This window comes from Carassius gibelio, chromosome B4 (assembly GCF_023724105.1).
Source record: "Carassius gibelio isolate Cgi1373 ecotype wild population from Czech Republic chromosome B4, carGib1.2-hapl.c, whole genome shotgun sequence".
NCBI classification, from domain to species: Eukaryota; Metazoa; Chordata; class Actinopteri; order Cypriniformes; family Cyprinidae; genus Carassius; species Carassius gibelio.
The window spans coordinates 18,399,731-18,414,330 of record NC_068399.1 but is presented as its reverse complement, the minus strand read 5'-3'; the positions used below and the strand labels follow the sequence as shown (position 1 = coordinate 18,414,330).

The 14,600-nt window shown below is 38.4% G+C and overlaps 1 protein-coding gene across 10 annotated transcripts in view; it reads right to left on the bottom strand.

Annotated features, from left to right (window-relative positions):
* The window catches only part of plxna4 (plexin A4), a 213,274-nt gene that overhangs the window by 79,985 nt on the left and 118,689 nt on the right, over positions 1-14,600 (bottom strand). For all 10 annotated transcript variants that reach the window (XM_052554413.1, XM_052554411.1, XM_052554415.1 and 7 more), the window contains one exon: positions 8,485-8,616. In XM_052554413.1, the coding sequence (XP_052410373.1) occupies positions 8,485-8,616 (132 nt within the window). The remainder of the gene's footprint in view (positions 1-8,484; positions 8,617-14,600) is intronic.

Genomic DNA, 14,600 nt, shown 5'->3' with positions numbered 1-14,600 from the left:
TGAGATAAAAATACACCCCTCATTAAAGCACCTACAGTTTACATATATATGCACTAACACATTTATATAGAGTATATACCATTGTGGGAACCTCCTATCGACATCTGTTTCTCGAAGCAGTTCAGCTGATGTTGAGCCATTTGTGTTTATACTTTTTGAGAATCAAGAATGCCTTACTTACAATCATGACTTTATATGGAACTGACAGTTTTTAGATGAAGCTAGAATAACTGTATCATTACAATATCAGGTGATTTCCCACACAGCATCTTTCTGGAGAAAGTTGGTCAAAATCTGACACACATCTTTCCTTAAAACCGCAGCGGGTGCTCAGGTCTGGTAGCTGGTCATAGTCATGGTTAAACAGGCTGTGCCCTGCGAGGCCCTGGGGGCTTCACAGATGGAAAATGCAATTACGTGTGCTGTGAACCCAGCCACTCTGTGTGCTAACTGGATTTACATTCAGGCCTTGATACTCCACTCCCGGTCGTCACAAACATATCAGAGCTGATTCTATCCAGACGACATCATTAGGCCTACAGGCACCAAACCCAGAAACCACATCACTAAACACACCATAGAAAACAGATCTGGGTAGCCACACACACACACACACACACACACACGCACGCTGAACGAACAACACTCTACCTCTCATCTTTTATTGCAGGGACATATTATAGACTTTTATTGTTTTTTAATGGTGAAGCGGATTATTTTTGTGCCACTAGTAGTACAGATAGATTTGCTAAAAAAAAAAATACACTCCTTATCTTCCATTGGTTGGTTAAACTCACACCATTGGTTGAGCCAATGTTGCTGTATCAGTCCACTCAAATGAGTTATGAGAATAACACAGCTTTGTTTACATGCTTTGGGGAATCAACCAAGCAAAAGTCTTACTACTGCTGCATGTGTCGGAATTACTGTAATTACGAGGTAGTAACTTATAGCCTTTCAAGGCATCGGACTCAGAAGTGTTTAATTTCTATGGTAACTCTAGTCAAATCACCTTTATTTATATAGCACTTTAAACAAAATCCATTGCGTCAAAGCAACTGAACAACATTCATTAGGAAAACAGTGTGTCATTAATGCAAAAATCTAATAATGGGTCCACATGCAGCTTTGCTGATAATGACAGCAAAATACTTCAATTATAACATTAGTCCTGCTATATGCGCTCTTAAAGTTTTTAATGGAAAAACATGACAGATAGCATCAACTAATAAAAAAAGTATATTAAATATGCAGCATTGAACTACACTTTAGCCTACATTTTAGACCTATTACAGTTACAGTAAAATCTTTTTACAAAATGTTACAACTTTTCAGTAGCTGCATTTCCATTTCTCTTCAAATTGTGCAAATTAAAAATTGCTAATTGGAAATACGCCTAATGGAAACACTTAATTTTGGAACAACTCCCATATATCGCTCATGTGAGGTTGTTTTTCAGGCAATTCGAAAAAGGAACAGGCTATATCAAAAAAACTTTCATTACTTTAACCTCAAAGAAACACCTCATACGTGGCTGCTCTCAAGCATAAGGGGTTGTCCTTGCCATTAATGCTTGGATGGATAACTGCTTATTTACACTGCACATGTCTGGAGCACATTACAGCTCCAACAACGGCCACTCTAGTCAATACTTGTGTTAATACCAGCTGAAGCTGAAGATGAAGTTAGAAACTCAGAATTTTACGTGAAAGGAGGTAACTAGTTGGAAGCTCATTACTATGATTAATTTCAATATGCACTGAAATAGATAAATACACTGATACAGAGTAACCCTAGCTCTATTTCTGAAGAAAATATCTGGCCGAAATGTTTTCCCAAAGTTCAATAAAACACTTGTTGCATGTTTTCTTCTGCATGTCTTGCTTGCAAACTGATATTTGTGTTCACTTCACAGTGAACTCTTTTAATCAAAATTTCAGCATTTCAGGAGAACTTCCTTTGCTCTCATTGATTAAAATTCCTCAGAAAGTGTGGCAAACGCATCCAGAGGTCCTGAGTAATTCTATTCACTCAAACACAATGGGCTGCGGTCTAAGTAGGCCACTGCAATATTACAAGGAAATGTTCTCAAGATCCCGATGTCACACTGGAGGATTGGTGACGAATGCTGCATATGGGACTGCCATTAAACGGCAGCTCGTAATTGAAATTAAAGGTTGTCTTTATTAAACCTGTTCTGATGAGGTGGCAGATGCCTTATCCCACCTATGAATGCCCAGAGCTGATCTTCAATGAAAGAGTTTGACTTTGAGCTGTTTGGTTGGTGTGAGACATGCTTTAAATTATTAACACTTATACTACCTGCAGTTTCAACTTGCCCTCTATGAATTATGAATATGCTGCAAGCATGAGAGTGTAGCGAAGCCACCGTCTCCAGCCCGCTTTGTGACATAGCTGTTATGAGAAACACAGACAGAAAATCTATTTAATCTCACTGAAAATAAGGAAAACGAGCATCGATCCTTTAGATTCAAATGAAGCCATCGAAGCAGCACTTGTCTTAAATTGCAGACAGAACGTTCTAGGGCAGGACAAAGCCCAGGCGTACACATTCACCGCAGCGTGTTTCACACAAAAGACTGATCCGAAGATCCGGTGTAAAATGACAGTAAACTGCGGGAGAGAAGAACACAACTTCCATTTGGATGGTACTGACAGAACAAAAGGCTTTAATGTGCCAAGACCAGCAATTTGTGTAACTCCATTGAGCTCTGAACCTCCCTGCCATTCATTTAATGCAGGAGGAACTATAGCCAAGGCCTCTGTCATTAGAGCTCCCAGCTGTCCCTCTGACCACACACACGCGCCTGGTGCTGACATTGTCTAAGGTTACAATAAAAACACTTAGCCCTGAAAGAAAGGATGACAAACGTGGACAAAAAGCCAAGCGCAATAATTAGCTGCGAGCTCTGATAACTGTAATCTGCATCACTCTCAACAGACAGTCTAGCCCCTTTCCTTAAAAAGACGCATTTATCATGCTGTTTAAAATGATACAGGAAAATAGCCAGATTTAATTAGAGGGATAATCAGGGGATTAATTAGAAAGAGAGAGTAAGAGAGGGAGAGAGAAAGAAACAGAGAGCCTTCGAAGAAAAAAGTGATCAGTAAAGGTAATAAGTCACCTTATAATTTATAATACAAAGTAAAAGAATATCTCCAATTATTCTAATTCATCAGAAATATTTAAATTATTATTATTATTATCATTATTTACTTAGTTATCATCCAAGTGTACAACCTTTATAATGCATGAATTATCTTATAAAAACAAACTAAAATGTCACTTTTTACTTCAAAGCAAGAATAGAATTTCCAACTGTATTTCTTGTTGTCAGTCACTTATACAGCCACAATAAAGTGCAACAGTGCCCGCCAACTTTTTCACCATACTTGATTGTCAACTTTTTCACCATTCTTGGTTGTCAAAGTAATTTTCCCATAGGGATTTTTTCTTAGTTCAAGAGTTATAAGTCATTCAACCAACCTAAATCCAACATAATCCAATATAAATCAAAACTATACTGTATCCATTTGGTTTAAAGACACTTATTGTGTATATAGATCATTTGCTTGTTTTGATTCTCTGATTTGGGGAGATTTTCTTTTGGAAAAATCAGGGGTATTGAAGTCTTTCACAAATAATTCCAATGTTAAACAATTATTCATTTTTTAATCATTATAATTATTGTACCATCATCCTTGTAGCTCACAGAAGATCTTTAAAGCTTTTCAAATGATCTTTAAACATCAATTCCTCTACAGAGAAAATGAATTGGATTTGTACATCCCATCTGTTATGTAATAATAATATAATAGATGACAGCCATAGAGAATTATGGTTGACTCTTAGTAATTAAAAATGACAAAGTAAAGTCCACTGCAGTGGACATCATGCTTTAGATGGCTCATGCGGTATAACCAGGATATCAACAGGCCTGGTTTCATGGGAAGTGTGATCAGTGCTGTACTTAGAGCTCTCGAACCCCAGCACGTTCAGCCTATCGGCCATAAATCACAAATATAACCCAGACCTCCTCCGCTCCCAAACACTATCCTTCCCTGCCTCCAAACCTCTCTCATTCCTTCCCTCTATCTCTTTCTCTCCCTGCTTTTACGGATGGACCAGCAGGAGATTATCAACCTAGTGTTTTTGTTTTTCTACTCATTTCTCCCACAGGGAATTTGTATGACAGTGTGTGCTCATGATTGTTCTAGCATCCACTTAACGTGAGATGTTACAGGTTAATCCAAAAATGTTGCATGTTCTCGTTTACTAAACCTATAATTTTCCTTATGTGTACACTAAATTCAGTCACGGTGTATCATGCAGGATTTTCAAGCAGCCTCCAAGCTTTAACATAACAGAGACCACAAATGTAATACCTTTTAAGACTTTAAGACTCTTACCATACATTTTAAGACCTCTTTGCCACTCCAAGTTTTAACTGGTTACATTGGTGACACTTTAACTTACATTTACTATATACTGTCTGTAAGATAGCACAACTGAACAGTCTTTGTGATAACTCCTTATCAATGCAACATAATTCAGAAGGGTGGGAACGAAGCACAAGACAATTAACTGAGGGACTAACCCAATGCAACCCAAGAAACAAGAATTAGACCAATAAACAAAACTTACTGAAGAGGGAAAATAAAGCTCTCCAAGCTAACGGGCAATGAGTGTACAAGGTATATTCAAAAGATGTATTTGTAACATCAACTCTTATAACTGTCTGCAAACCATAGCTCTTTTGTGGAACACTTCTCATGACAAACACCTGACCAGTCAGACAGTTTACCTGTGATTACAGAGTGCTCGATTTGATACAGACTTGAGACAGACTGTCAGTACTGCAACTGATCAAGTATGATTGATCATGGAAGGTAAAATAATGATCACAAATATTACATCATTTTAATTGTGCATCCTGTGCCAGTAAAAAAAAATATAATAATAATAGATGTATACATACTGTATATATCATCTGAAAGCTTGAATTTGTCCAAATGAATTCTTAGCAATGCATATTACTAATCAAAAATTAAGTTTTGATATATTAACAGTAGGAAATTTACAAAATATCTTCATGGAACATGATCTTTACTTAATATCCTAATGATGTTTGGCATAAAATAAATTTTTTTAAATTTTGACCCATACAATGTTTTTTTTTTGGCTATGGCTAAAAAACATACCACAGCGACTTAAGACTGGTTTTGTGGTCCAGGGTCATGTTTAGAATATTTAGTTTTATTATATGGTAGAAGGCAAATGTAATCTATGCAATATTTAAAACCTTTAATCCACAGGGAAAATTCAACCTATGGTAACAGTTTAAAAGCAGCCCAATTACATGGAAAAAACAACAACCGTGCATCCAACACAAGCTGCAGGAGTCAGATTTGACAGATTACGGGTCAAGAGTAAGGAGAGATAACTAACTGCTCCTCAACAGATCCTGAGCTCATTGACATTTCTCATTTCTTATATCATTCCCTTTACAGTGTGTGCATGATTCCAAAATCAAAAGTGAAAGTAAACTGCGACTGAAAGCGCTCATTAGTGATTTCAATACCCCACATATTGATAGCGGCTATCTGATGCACAAAATTATATACAATATTAGTTTGTTTGTGGGAGCGGACACAAAAGTTGTGAGAGCGGATGGAAGCGGGTGGTAATGATCAGAAATTCAGCAAGAGTGGGATCAAGTAACATGCCCCATGCTATCACGGAGTGCCGTAACAGATGACGTCTATAAATAAACTACACAGAACCCCACTATTCGGAAAAATGCACATAATGAAAAGATTATTCCAAATTTAATAGAAAATTCCATTTAAGATTTTTTAATACCTTTTAAGGGCCTTATTTTTTTCTAAATTGATTTATTGATTTAGACCCTGCGAACACCCTGCGAACACAAATGTGACACAAACGAAAAAAAGTATATATGTGTGAGAGAGAGGGAGTTTAAGGGACATGAAAGAGAAAGTGGTAAACAGTTTAAGTGGTACAGGTTTTGTGTGTGTGCATGCAAGCATTGAGCAGATGCACCAGGCCCGACCACAAAAACAGTCATGAGAATTTCTGCTTTTTGTTATCAGTCATAAATATTAATGCAGACATCTCAACCACAGAGCTAGAGACAAACCACGAGAGTCGGAGAGACTGAGACTGAAAGAAACAAGCCCAAAAATGGCATGTCTCTCTGTTATTCATAGCAAAACAAACAAAAGTGTAAACACAGAGATGAAAACCAAGTCTGTTAGAGATCTGAATTCGTGGAAATATTAAAACTATCAAATAATTAAAACAGTTCACTGAGTAACTGATTCTGAGTTTATTCAAGGAAAGATTAATCAGAATCATTCAACCTGTGAATCTGTGATTCATTGGATTTTGTGCTAGTGATGCAAGAAGCGTTGTGTTACATCACAGATCATGAAATTTTAAAGCAAACTGGAATAAATCTTTTAGAATGCATGTGTGTGCTAGGGTTGAGTGATGTCTACCAAATTGGTATCGGATGATGTCTACAATGAAACATTGGGATGGACAATGACATTGGGGGTGGGGGATGGATCTCGAAAGTGAAAGTAAAATGAGAGCGCCCAATCGAAAGCGGTTTCAAAAGCAGCTTCCTGATGCCTGCAATATATATACATTATACTTACCCAACGATAAGAAAAAGTATTGAAATAGATTTTTTTTATTTAATCTCGCTCCCATCTCATAGGCTATTTATTCCCTTTAGGATTTCTGTAATACACTTCATTTCCTTTCCGAACATGGAACTGTGATGCGGCTGATTGCGGGAGAGGGGCTAGGTGGGGGGTTTTTGTGAGGAATCACGATATCAGCTCAATATTGCAATGTCTGTCAGCTATAGACTATATATATATATGCAATATCTGTCAGCTGTCGACTATTGGCCCAACCCTAGTGTGTGCTGGGGGGGCTTTGGGTTAGCAGTAGAATTACAGGTGGGATGAGAGAATGCATGTTCACTAAATAGCTTCTAAATATATGCATGATTCCCCAGTAGATGTGATCCCCTGATGTTCGGTACTAAACAGATACCAGGCGACAACTCTCTAACTGGGCTAATAGGCTAATTGCAACAGGGTAAGATTATTCATTGGCAAAGCACCACAGGTCCAACTCTGGTATTTATTCACGTCAAAGAAAACATCTTTCCTTTCCCTTAAGACTCGAGTTGATGTTCATGGCCTAGTTTTAAACCACACTTTCAATTAAATCATGTTTACAGCATTGCTAAAGTTAGTGAGAGTGACCCAAAGAACCTAGTTTCTAGTTTAACATCTTTGTTGATGACAACACAGTGAATCTGGATCCACTGAGAAATACGCGTGGGCAAATCTTATGCCCTCACGTGAAATTTCTAGATATTCCCTGCGATAATAAATCTGACTGTAAATGTGAAATTAACTTTGTCTGACAGTGTGTCCAAACTAACTTTTGCAGACTAGGCAATTCATAAGCTGTGTCCTGCCAATGTGATTGTCTAGCTCCACCTTAGCTGTGCCTTCAATCCCAGTATACCATCCACTGACCCTCACTGCTAGTGAACTGAATTTTACTGAATGAGATTTCAGATTTATAGCCATTGCTATAAATCTCGACATTGGCTGAGTGTCCGCTTTCAGGTCTGAGTGTGGCATTACATTACAGCAGCTTTGTATTGAAGTAAAAGGATTTGTGGGTAAAAATGTCATCTTGAATTTGCCACAATATTCGGACAAAGTATTGTAATACTTTGTAAGTATATTTGTGTGAGAGGTAGCTGGGAACCTTAAATCCTGCTAAGTGCAGTCTGGAGTGTATTTAAGGTTGTATAAAAGAGTGGAGAACCTCATCTTGGGTTCAGAGGTCAAAGGTTAAACACCTAATAGTCAACATTAACAACCTTTTAAGTGCTATTTTGACTTGTGCAGCAGACTTGATACTTTTCACTGAATGATAAACAGTGTATACCACAACACAGGCGGCCTAAAACACTGTGTTGGGTAATATTCAAAGCATTATTTATGCCTCAAGAAATAAAAGCCTGAGCTGCAAACCTGATGACAGGTTATCTGAGTAAGGGTGTTTTTACAGCACTAAGTGCATGCAGTGTTTTTCTGATTTTGAGATTTATAAGCTTCAGCAGTGCTAAAGATATCCAGGATGGAGCCAGATCTACTCCATTACACCGATTGGGCCATTATGTGTGTATTTTGGACACACACATGTGTAAAAGTCCAATCCACCAATCCATCACATGTAACTTTTTATAATGTAAAGTGTCCCTCTCTTTGGCTGCCCCTCTCAGGCTGTAATTACAGTAAGTGAAACCCCTAAATTCTGGTATAATTTTATTTCTCCTTCTTTCCCGGCCCCTGAGTGCTGTGTAAATCGTGATGCATTTCGGGCAAATGGTAGCAGTGACTCACCTGGGACTCTGACATCACATACAAGAAATGCTGATCAGATGAAAAGGCCATGTCTCGCAGAATCGGCCCATTGTCGACCACCTGGATGGTTTCGTATTGTAAAGCACCGTAGGTGGGACCATCCACTCGAATCTGAAAGGAGAGAATAAATTGTGTTACTCAACCATTAATAAGCTACTAAAGCATGAAAGAGACAGAGTAAAGCAGAGGGGAAAGGGAAAGAGCTGTTGAGTTGTTGGACAGCTGTAGGGGACGTTACGTGCCATAAATCGCAGGTTCAGCAGAGAGCTGTAACATCCTCACACAGTTGGGCCGCGGTGACGGAGGTCTCATGACTATATTTGAACATCTGTTGTTGCTGACGCAAAAGTGCACACTCACACTCTGTTCCCATCTTGATATAACCCTAGCCTCCCTCCAGACTACATCTCCCAATCAAACACTTAGTAAAGGGCCCTGTGAGAACTTAAGTCTTTACACCTGCCATTGAACATTACAATGCACCTGATAACCCATTAAAACAGAATGAATCAGCAATTTCCTTTCCCTTTTTGATACTAAACAGTTTAGAAGATATCAAGTCCATTCCCATCGGAATCAACCACTTTATATTTGAGTTTATGGCCCGGAATCCCATCAGACCACAAGTACTGTCAACCTAAGATCATCTTACCACATCTTACCACAAGAGACGTCTAAAATTATTTTGTGCCACCACTTCAAAAAGTCCCTGGCTGAGACTCAGTGATGTTTCAACTGTTCCCTTTGGCTTTGTGTTCTCACTTTCTCTGGGGCTTTTTCTTTTGTATGCTGAGGGTCACAAGCAAAAACCAAAAAAGAGGTCCAACAAAAGAAGAGAACAGAAGGAAAGGGGCAGAAGAAAGCAAAAACCCTTCACACGAGCCAAAGGCTTATTCAGCAAGAGGGTTATCTAATCTCCCTGATCAAGGGCTGGTTAATTTGGTTGGGATTGGGTTTCGGCCAGGAAGAGCTGCAGTGTTTGGGATGGCAGCGTGTGGACAGTGTAAGAATGAAGTGCAGGGCGATTTGCAAAGCCTCGGTCGAGTCCCAAGAGAGATACAGTATTGTTCAAAATAATAGCAGTACAATGTGACTAACCAGAATAATCAAGGTTTTTCGTATATTTTTTTATTGCTACGTGGCAAACAAGTTACCAGTAGGTTCAGTAGATTCTCAGAAAACAAATGAGACCCAGCATTCATGATATGCACGCTCTTAAGGCTGTGCAATTGGGCAATTAGTTGAATTAGTTGAAAGGGGTGTGTTCAAAAAAATAGCAGTGTGGCATTCAATCACTGAGGTCATCAATTTTGTGAAGAAACAGGTGTGAATCAGGTGGCCCCTATTTAAGGATGAAGCCAACACTTGTTGAACATGCATTTGAAAGCTGAGGAAAATGGGTCGTTCAAGACATTGTTCAGAAGAACAGTGTACTTTGATTAAAAAGTTGATTAGAGAGGGGAAAACCTATAAAGAGGTGCAAAAATGATAGGCTGTTCAGCTAAAATTATCTCCAATGCCTTAAAATGGAGAGCAAAACCAGAGAGACGTGGAAGAAAATGGAAGACAACCATCAAAATGGATAGAAGAATAACCAGAATGGCAAAGGCTCAGCCAATGATCACCTCCAGGATGATCAAAGACAGTCTGGAGTTACCTGTAAGTACTGTGACAGTTAGAAGACGTCTGTGTGAAGCTAATCTATTTTCAAGAATCCCCCGCAAAGTCCCTCTGTTAAAAAAAAGGCATGTGCAGAAGAGGTTACAATTTGCCAAAGAACACATCAACTGGCCTAAAGAGAAATGGAGGAACATTTTGTGGACTGATGAGAGTAAAATTGTTCTTTTTGGGTCCAAGGGCCACAGGCAGTTTGTGAGACGACCCCCAAACTCTGAATTCAAGCCACAGTACACAGTGAAGACAGTGAAGCATGGAGGTGCAAGCATCATGATATGGGCATGTTTCTCCTACTATGGTGTTGGGCCTATTTATCGCATTCCAGGGATCATGGATCAGTTTGCATATGTTAAAATACTTGAAGAGGTCATATTGCCCTATGCTGAAGAGGACATGCCCTTGAAATGGTTGTTTCAACAAGACAATGACCCAAAACACACTAGTAAATGGGCAAAGTCTTGGTTCCAAACCAACAAAATTAATGTTATGGAGTGGCCAGCCCAATCTCCAGACCTTAATCCAATTGAGAACTTGTGGGGTGATATCAAAAATGCTGTTTCTGAAGCAAAACCAAGAAATGTGAATGAATTGTGGAATGTTGTTAAAGAATCATGGAGTGGAATAACAGCTGAGAGGTGCCACAAGTTGGTTGACTCCATGCCACACAGATGTCAAGCAGTTTTAAAAAACTGTGGTCATACAACTAAATATTAGTTTAGTGATTCACAGGATTGCTAAATCCCAGAAAAAAAAAAAATGTTTGTACAAAATAGTTTTGAGTTTGTACAGTCAAAGGTAGACACTGCTATTTTTTTGAACACACCCCTTTCAACTAATTGCCCAATTGCACAGCCTTAAGAGCGTGCATATCATGAATGCTGGGTCTTGTTTGTTTTCTGACAATCTACTGAACCTACTGGTAACTTGTTTGCCACGTAGCAATAAAAAATATACTAAAAACCTTGATTATTCTGGTTAGTCACATTGTACTGCTATTATTTTGAACAATACTGTACATGACGTGGTCAAACAGATCACTGGAGGGATGGGGTGAAACAGATGGGCATTATCACAACCATACCTAAACAAATTAGCCACAGGGGATGACTATTAGCATTAGCATGGTCATGCTATTGGGTTGGGGAGAAAAAAGGAGAGTATGATCAAAGATAGAGGAGGAAAATTAAAACATGTCTTAATCAACATGCTAATATACATGACAAAATAGATAGCGACATAGGACTGTTAAAAGTCCCACTTTAAACTCAAGCAGCAAGTAAATCAGGTTTTATTAATGGTTGAAATATTCGGGTTTTATAGAAGTTTTTTTTTCTTTGTCAGACTATAAACTGGTGAATTCCAGTTGAACAAATTGAACTGAAGCCTTGAACAAAACAATATAATTGTCTCCCTTTCATTTCAGTATCAATTAAGTGGATTAAATTCTTTAAAACCTGATTGGATTACACTGTTAATCTGTGTATCATATAATCATTTGGATTTAATTTATTTTCAAACCCACGACTGACACCATTTCAACAGTTATCTCATATTCAATGTCACACTCTCTATGTGTTTGAAATGCCTCAGATTTTGAAATAAAAAATATATATTTATATTGAAAAAGGAATTCTATGTCCCATTACAGTAACACTTGGTTGCAGACTGTGTATTCTTGGAATAGATGAGCTTTATTTTGGAGTAGAATAAGCCTGCACATTTCTGCTCTGTGTATCGTGTGCTGTGGGACCTCAGGTGTGCAGCCAATCCCCCTAGTGGTCATGGACTGTAACAACAGTGGCCAGTCATATGAGACACACTACAGTATATGCGGATAGAGAATAACAAAAAAACATTGATGTTCAACAGCTCTTTTTCATCATTTACACCAAGGTCAGTGTGTTGTGCTTAATAAAAGTGCTTTATTGTATATATATTTTTAATTTAGTATAAAAATTAAAAGGATGATTATGTTACTGTTACATCACTGCTCATTTGAGATATAGAGCACAGGTAAAGCATCACTCTGTCAGAGGGCAGTATAGTGGAGACAGCAGGCTAACTCTAGTTAAGATCAGCTAAGCGAAGAGCAAACAGAAGGAGAGGAGATGAATGCAGCCATAACCACAGGAGCACTGCAGCTTCATAATGTGGGCAGGACTCTACCCAGCATCCATGGAAACGGCAATTTCCTCTGGCTCAAAACAACTTGATCTTAAGCCCTGCTATCAGGCCAGAGGTATGACTATAGATGGGAACTGATGCTGTAGAGAAGTTTCTCAAAAACTGTGGGATGAATTCACTAAACAGTTGGAAGCCTATGTCTCAAACCTGTATCTTATTCAGTAACCACTTGTAGTTCAATTTAACCAGGCCATGAAGAGCTGATTTAGATGCTAGAAACAAAGTCAAAACCAAAAATGTACCCTTTAGCCCTCAAGTGACTGATTAATGCAGAACTGTACCACATCGTCACTCATCATTTTACCAATTTCTTTTTTCAGCTCAAGTCACTGTGCATGTGAAATTTAAATATAATTAGAAGGAAATACTGTGAAACATGTTTTTTTTTTTCTTTTAGTTAACTTAAAATGTTCTCGCCGAATTAAAATAGAACATGCAATGTCAATGCAGTTCTCAATTGAATCCATATTTATTGATTTATTCTGTTCAAATCTATACAACTGGAAGCCTTTAAACATGCAGGAGCCTTTATTTATTGATTTTAACACATAACAGTCAGAAAGAAAATTCTGAAGTGGTACACTTCATAGCAAAGTGCAAATAACATGAAAATATTCAGCTGTTTTGTAATCCCCACTCAATAAAACCCGCCAATCCAGTTGTATTCAACTTGTGATAGCTGCCCTTTCAAACTCAGTTTTTATGCTGTATCTAGCTATTGCCACTGACTTCAAACAATCTGCATAAGCACTCGTTTCAAGAGAACTATTTACTTTTGGCACAAGGCAGCCCTTGCTATAGCCTGTTGTTAACTAAAGCATTTCACAAAGGAAAGAGAGTGACAACTTTCTACCAACCCTAAATTTAACCTTGGCAAAATCCATCTTGTGATCTTTCAGTGAGCTTTTCTTCCACAAGCTGCAGTCACTTGGGAGGAGTTCTTTCTGTTACCTTCAAAATGAGCGAGGGTGAGGGCAACAGCGGTGCCACGAGTACACCTTTCACACAGAGCAAAAGTCTGTTCGCCCCAGCACACGCGTACTGTTGCCCGTTACATTATAGAACAAAGCTGAGAAGAGCTGTGACAAAAGAAAACTACAAATAACTTCAACAGAGCCACTCTTGAAGCAGTTATGGCTGCAGAGGTGTACATCTGAAATCACAAACTCTTCCCGTCTCAGACACTAGGCAGTGTTTGGGTGAAGGCCACTACGATTAAGGCAGTGTGCTGACGCTCCCTCGAGTGTTCCTTTAGAAGCAAGAGCTACTCTGATGCACAGATATTGATCTGTGACATTTAAACCCCGACTATTACAAAAATAGAGCCGCACGTGTCAACAACTGTAAGCAGATCGGCCTCGCTACTGTGAGTGACTCCGTGTCAAGGCGTTGAGCGATTGTTTTTCTTTTTTTTTTAAGCCAAATCCCCTGGGAGAGTTTGAGACGGAGCCTGCGCATCAGCACTCTTAACGCACCGGGAGATCTTGACGTGTTCCAGCCTGCTATAGTCAAGGAAAGTGGAACGAAAGGTTTGCTTTGTTTTCGACGCCTCCATTGGCTAAGCCAGAGTGTGCTGTAGTAAACAGCCAGAGTGGGTGGACTGGGAAGTCTCTTAATGTCAATCAATGCTGAAAGAAACCTGCAAATTCACATTTTGCAACATCGATACTTAGCTGAAGGCGACACTAAGCTTGGGAATTAAAGATGATCATATCCTGAAATCCATTGTCTGCCGTCACGGTGAGCACTAGGTATTAGGCAATAAAAATAAAGAAATAAAAGAGTTCGGTGGGGAATAAAGACTATGGGGGTCAGTGTTTCTAGACTGCAAAAAACAAATTCAAGGCCAAATTCATCTGAAAAGCTCCAGGATGTAGGGCAACATTTAAATAATCATTTACATTTACATCAAGTTTAAGAAAATGAAACATACATTTTTTAAAACACATTCTTAAAAAACATATTTTACATTTGTTTGAAAGTGTGGCTCTTCATTTGTTCTATAGCTTTTATACAGTTTAATATCCAATGTATTTTATAGTAACCTTGGTTTAGCTGCTTCTAAAGAGCATAAAATGAAACTTAACTTGTGAATTTTTCTTGCGTGACAGTAAGTGCATTCACATTTATTAGCACATGAGTCACTAGATTTTTACAATCTCATATATAAAACCAAAAAATTTCACAATAAACACTACAGGCCTTTTATAGGCTTTACTCAATTCTAGGACAGA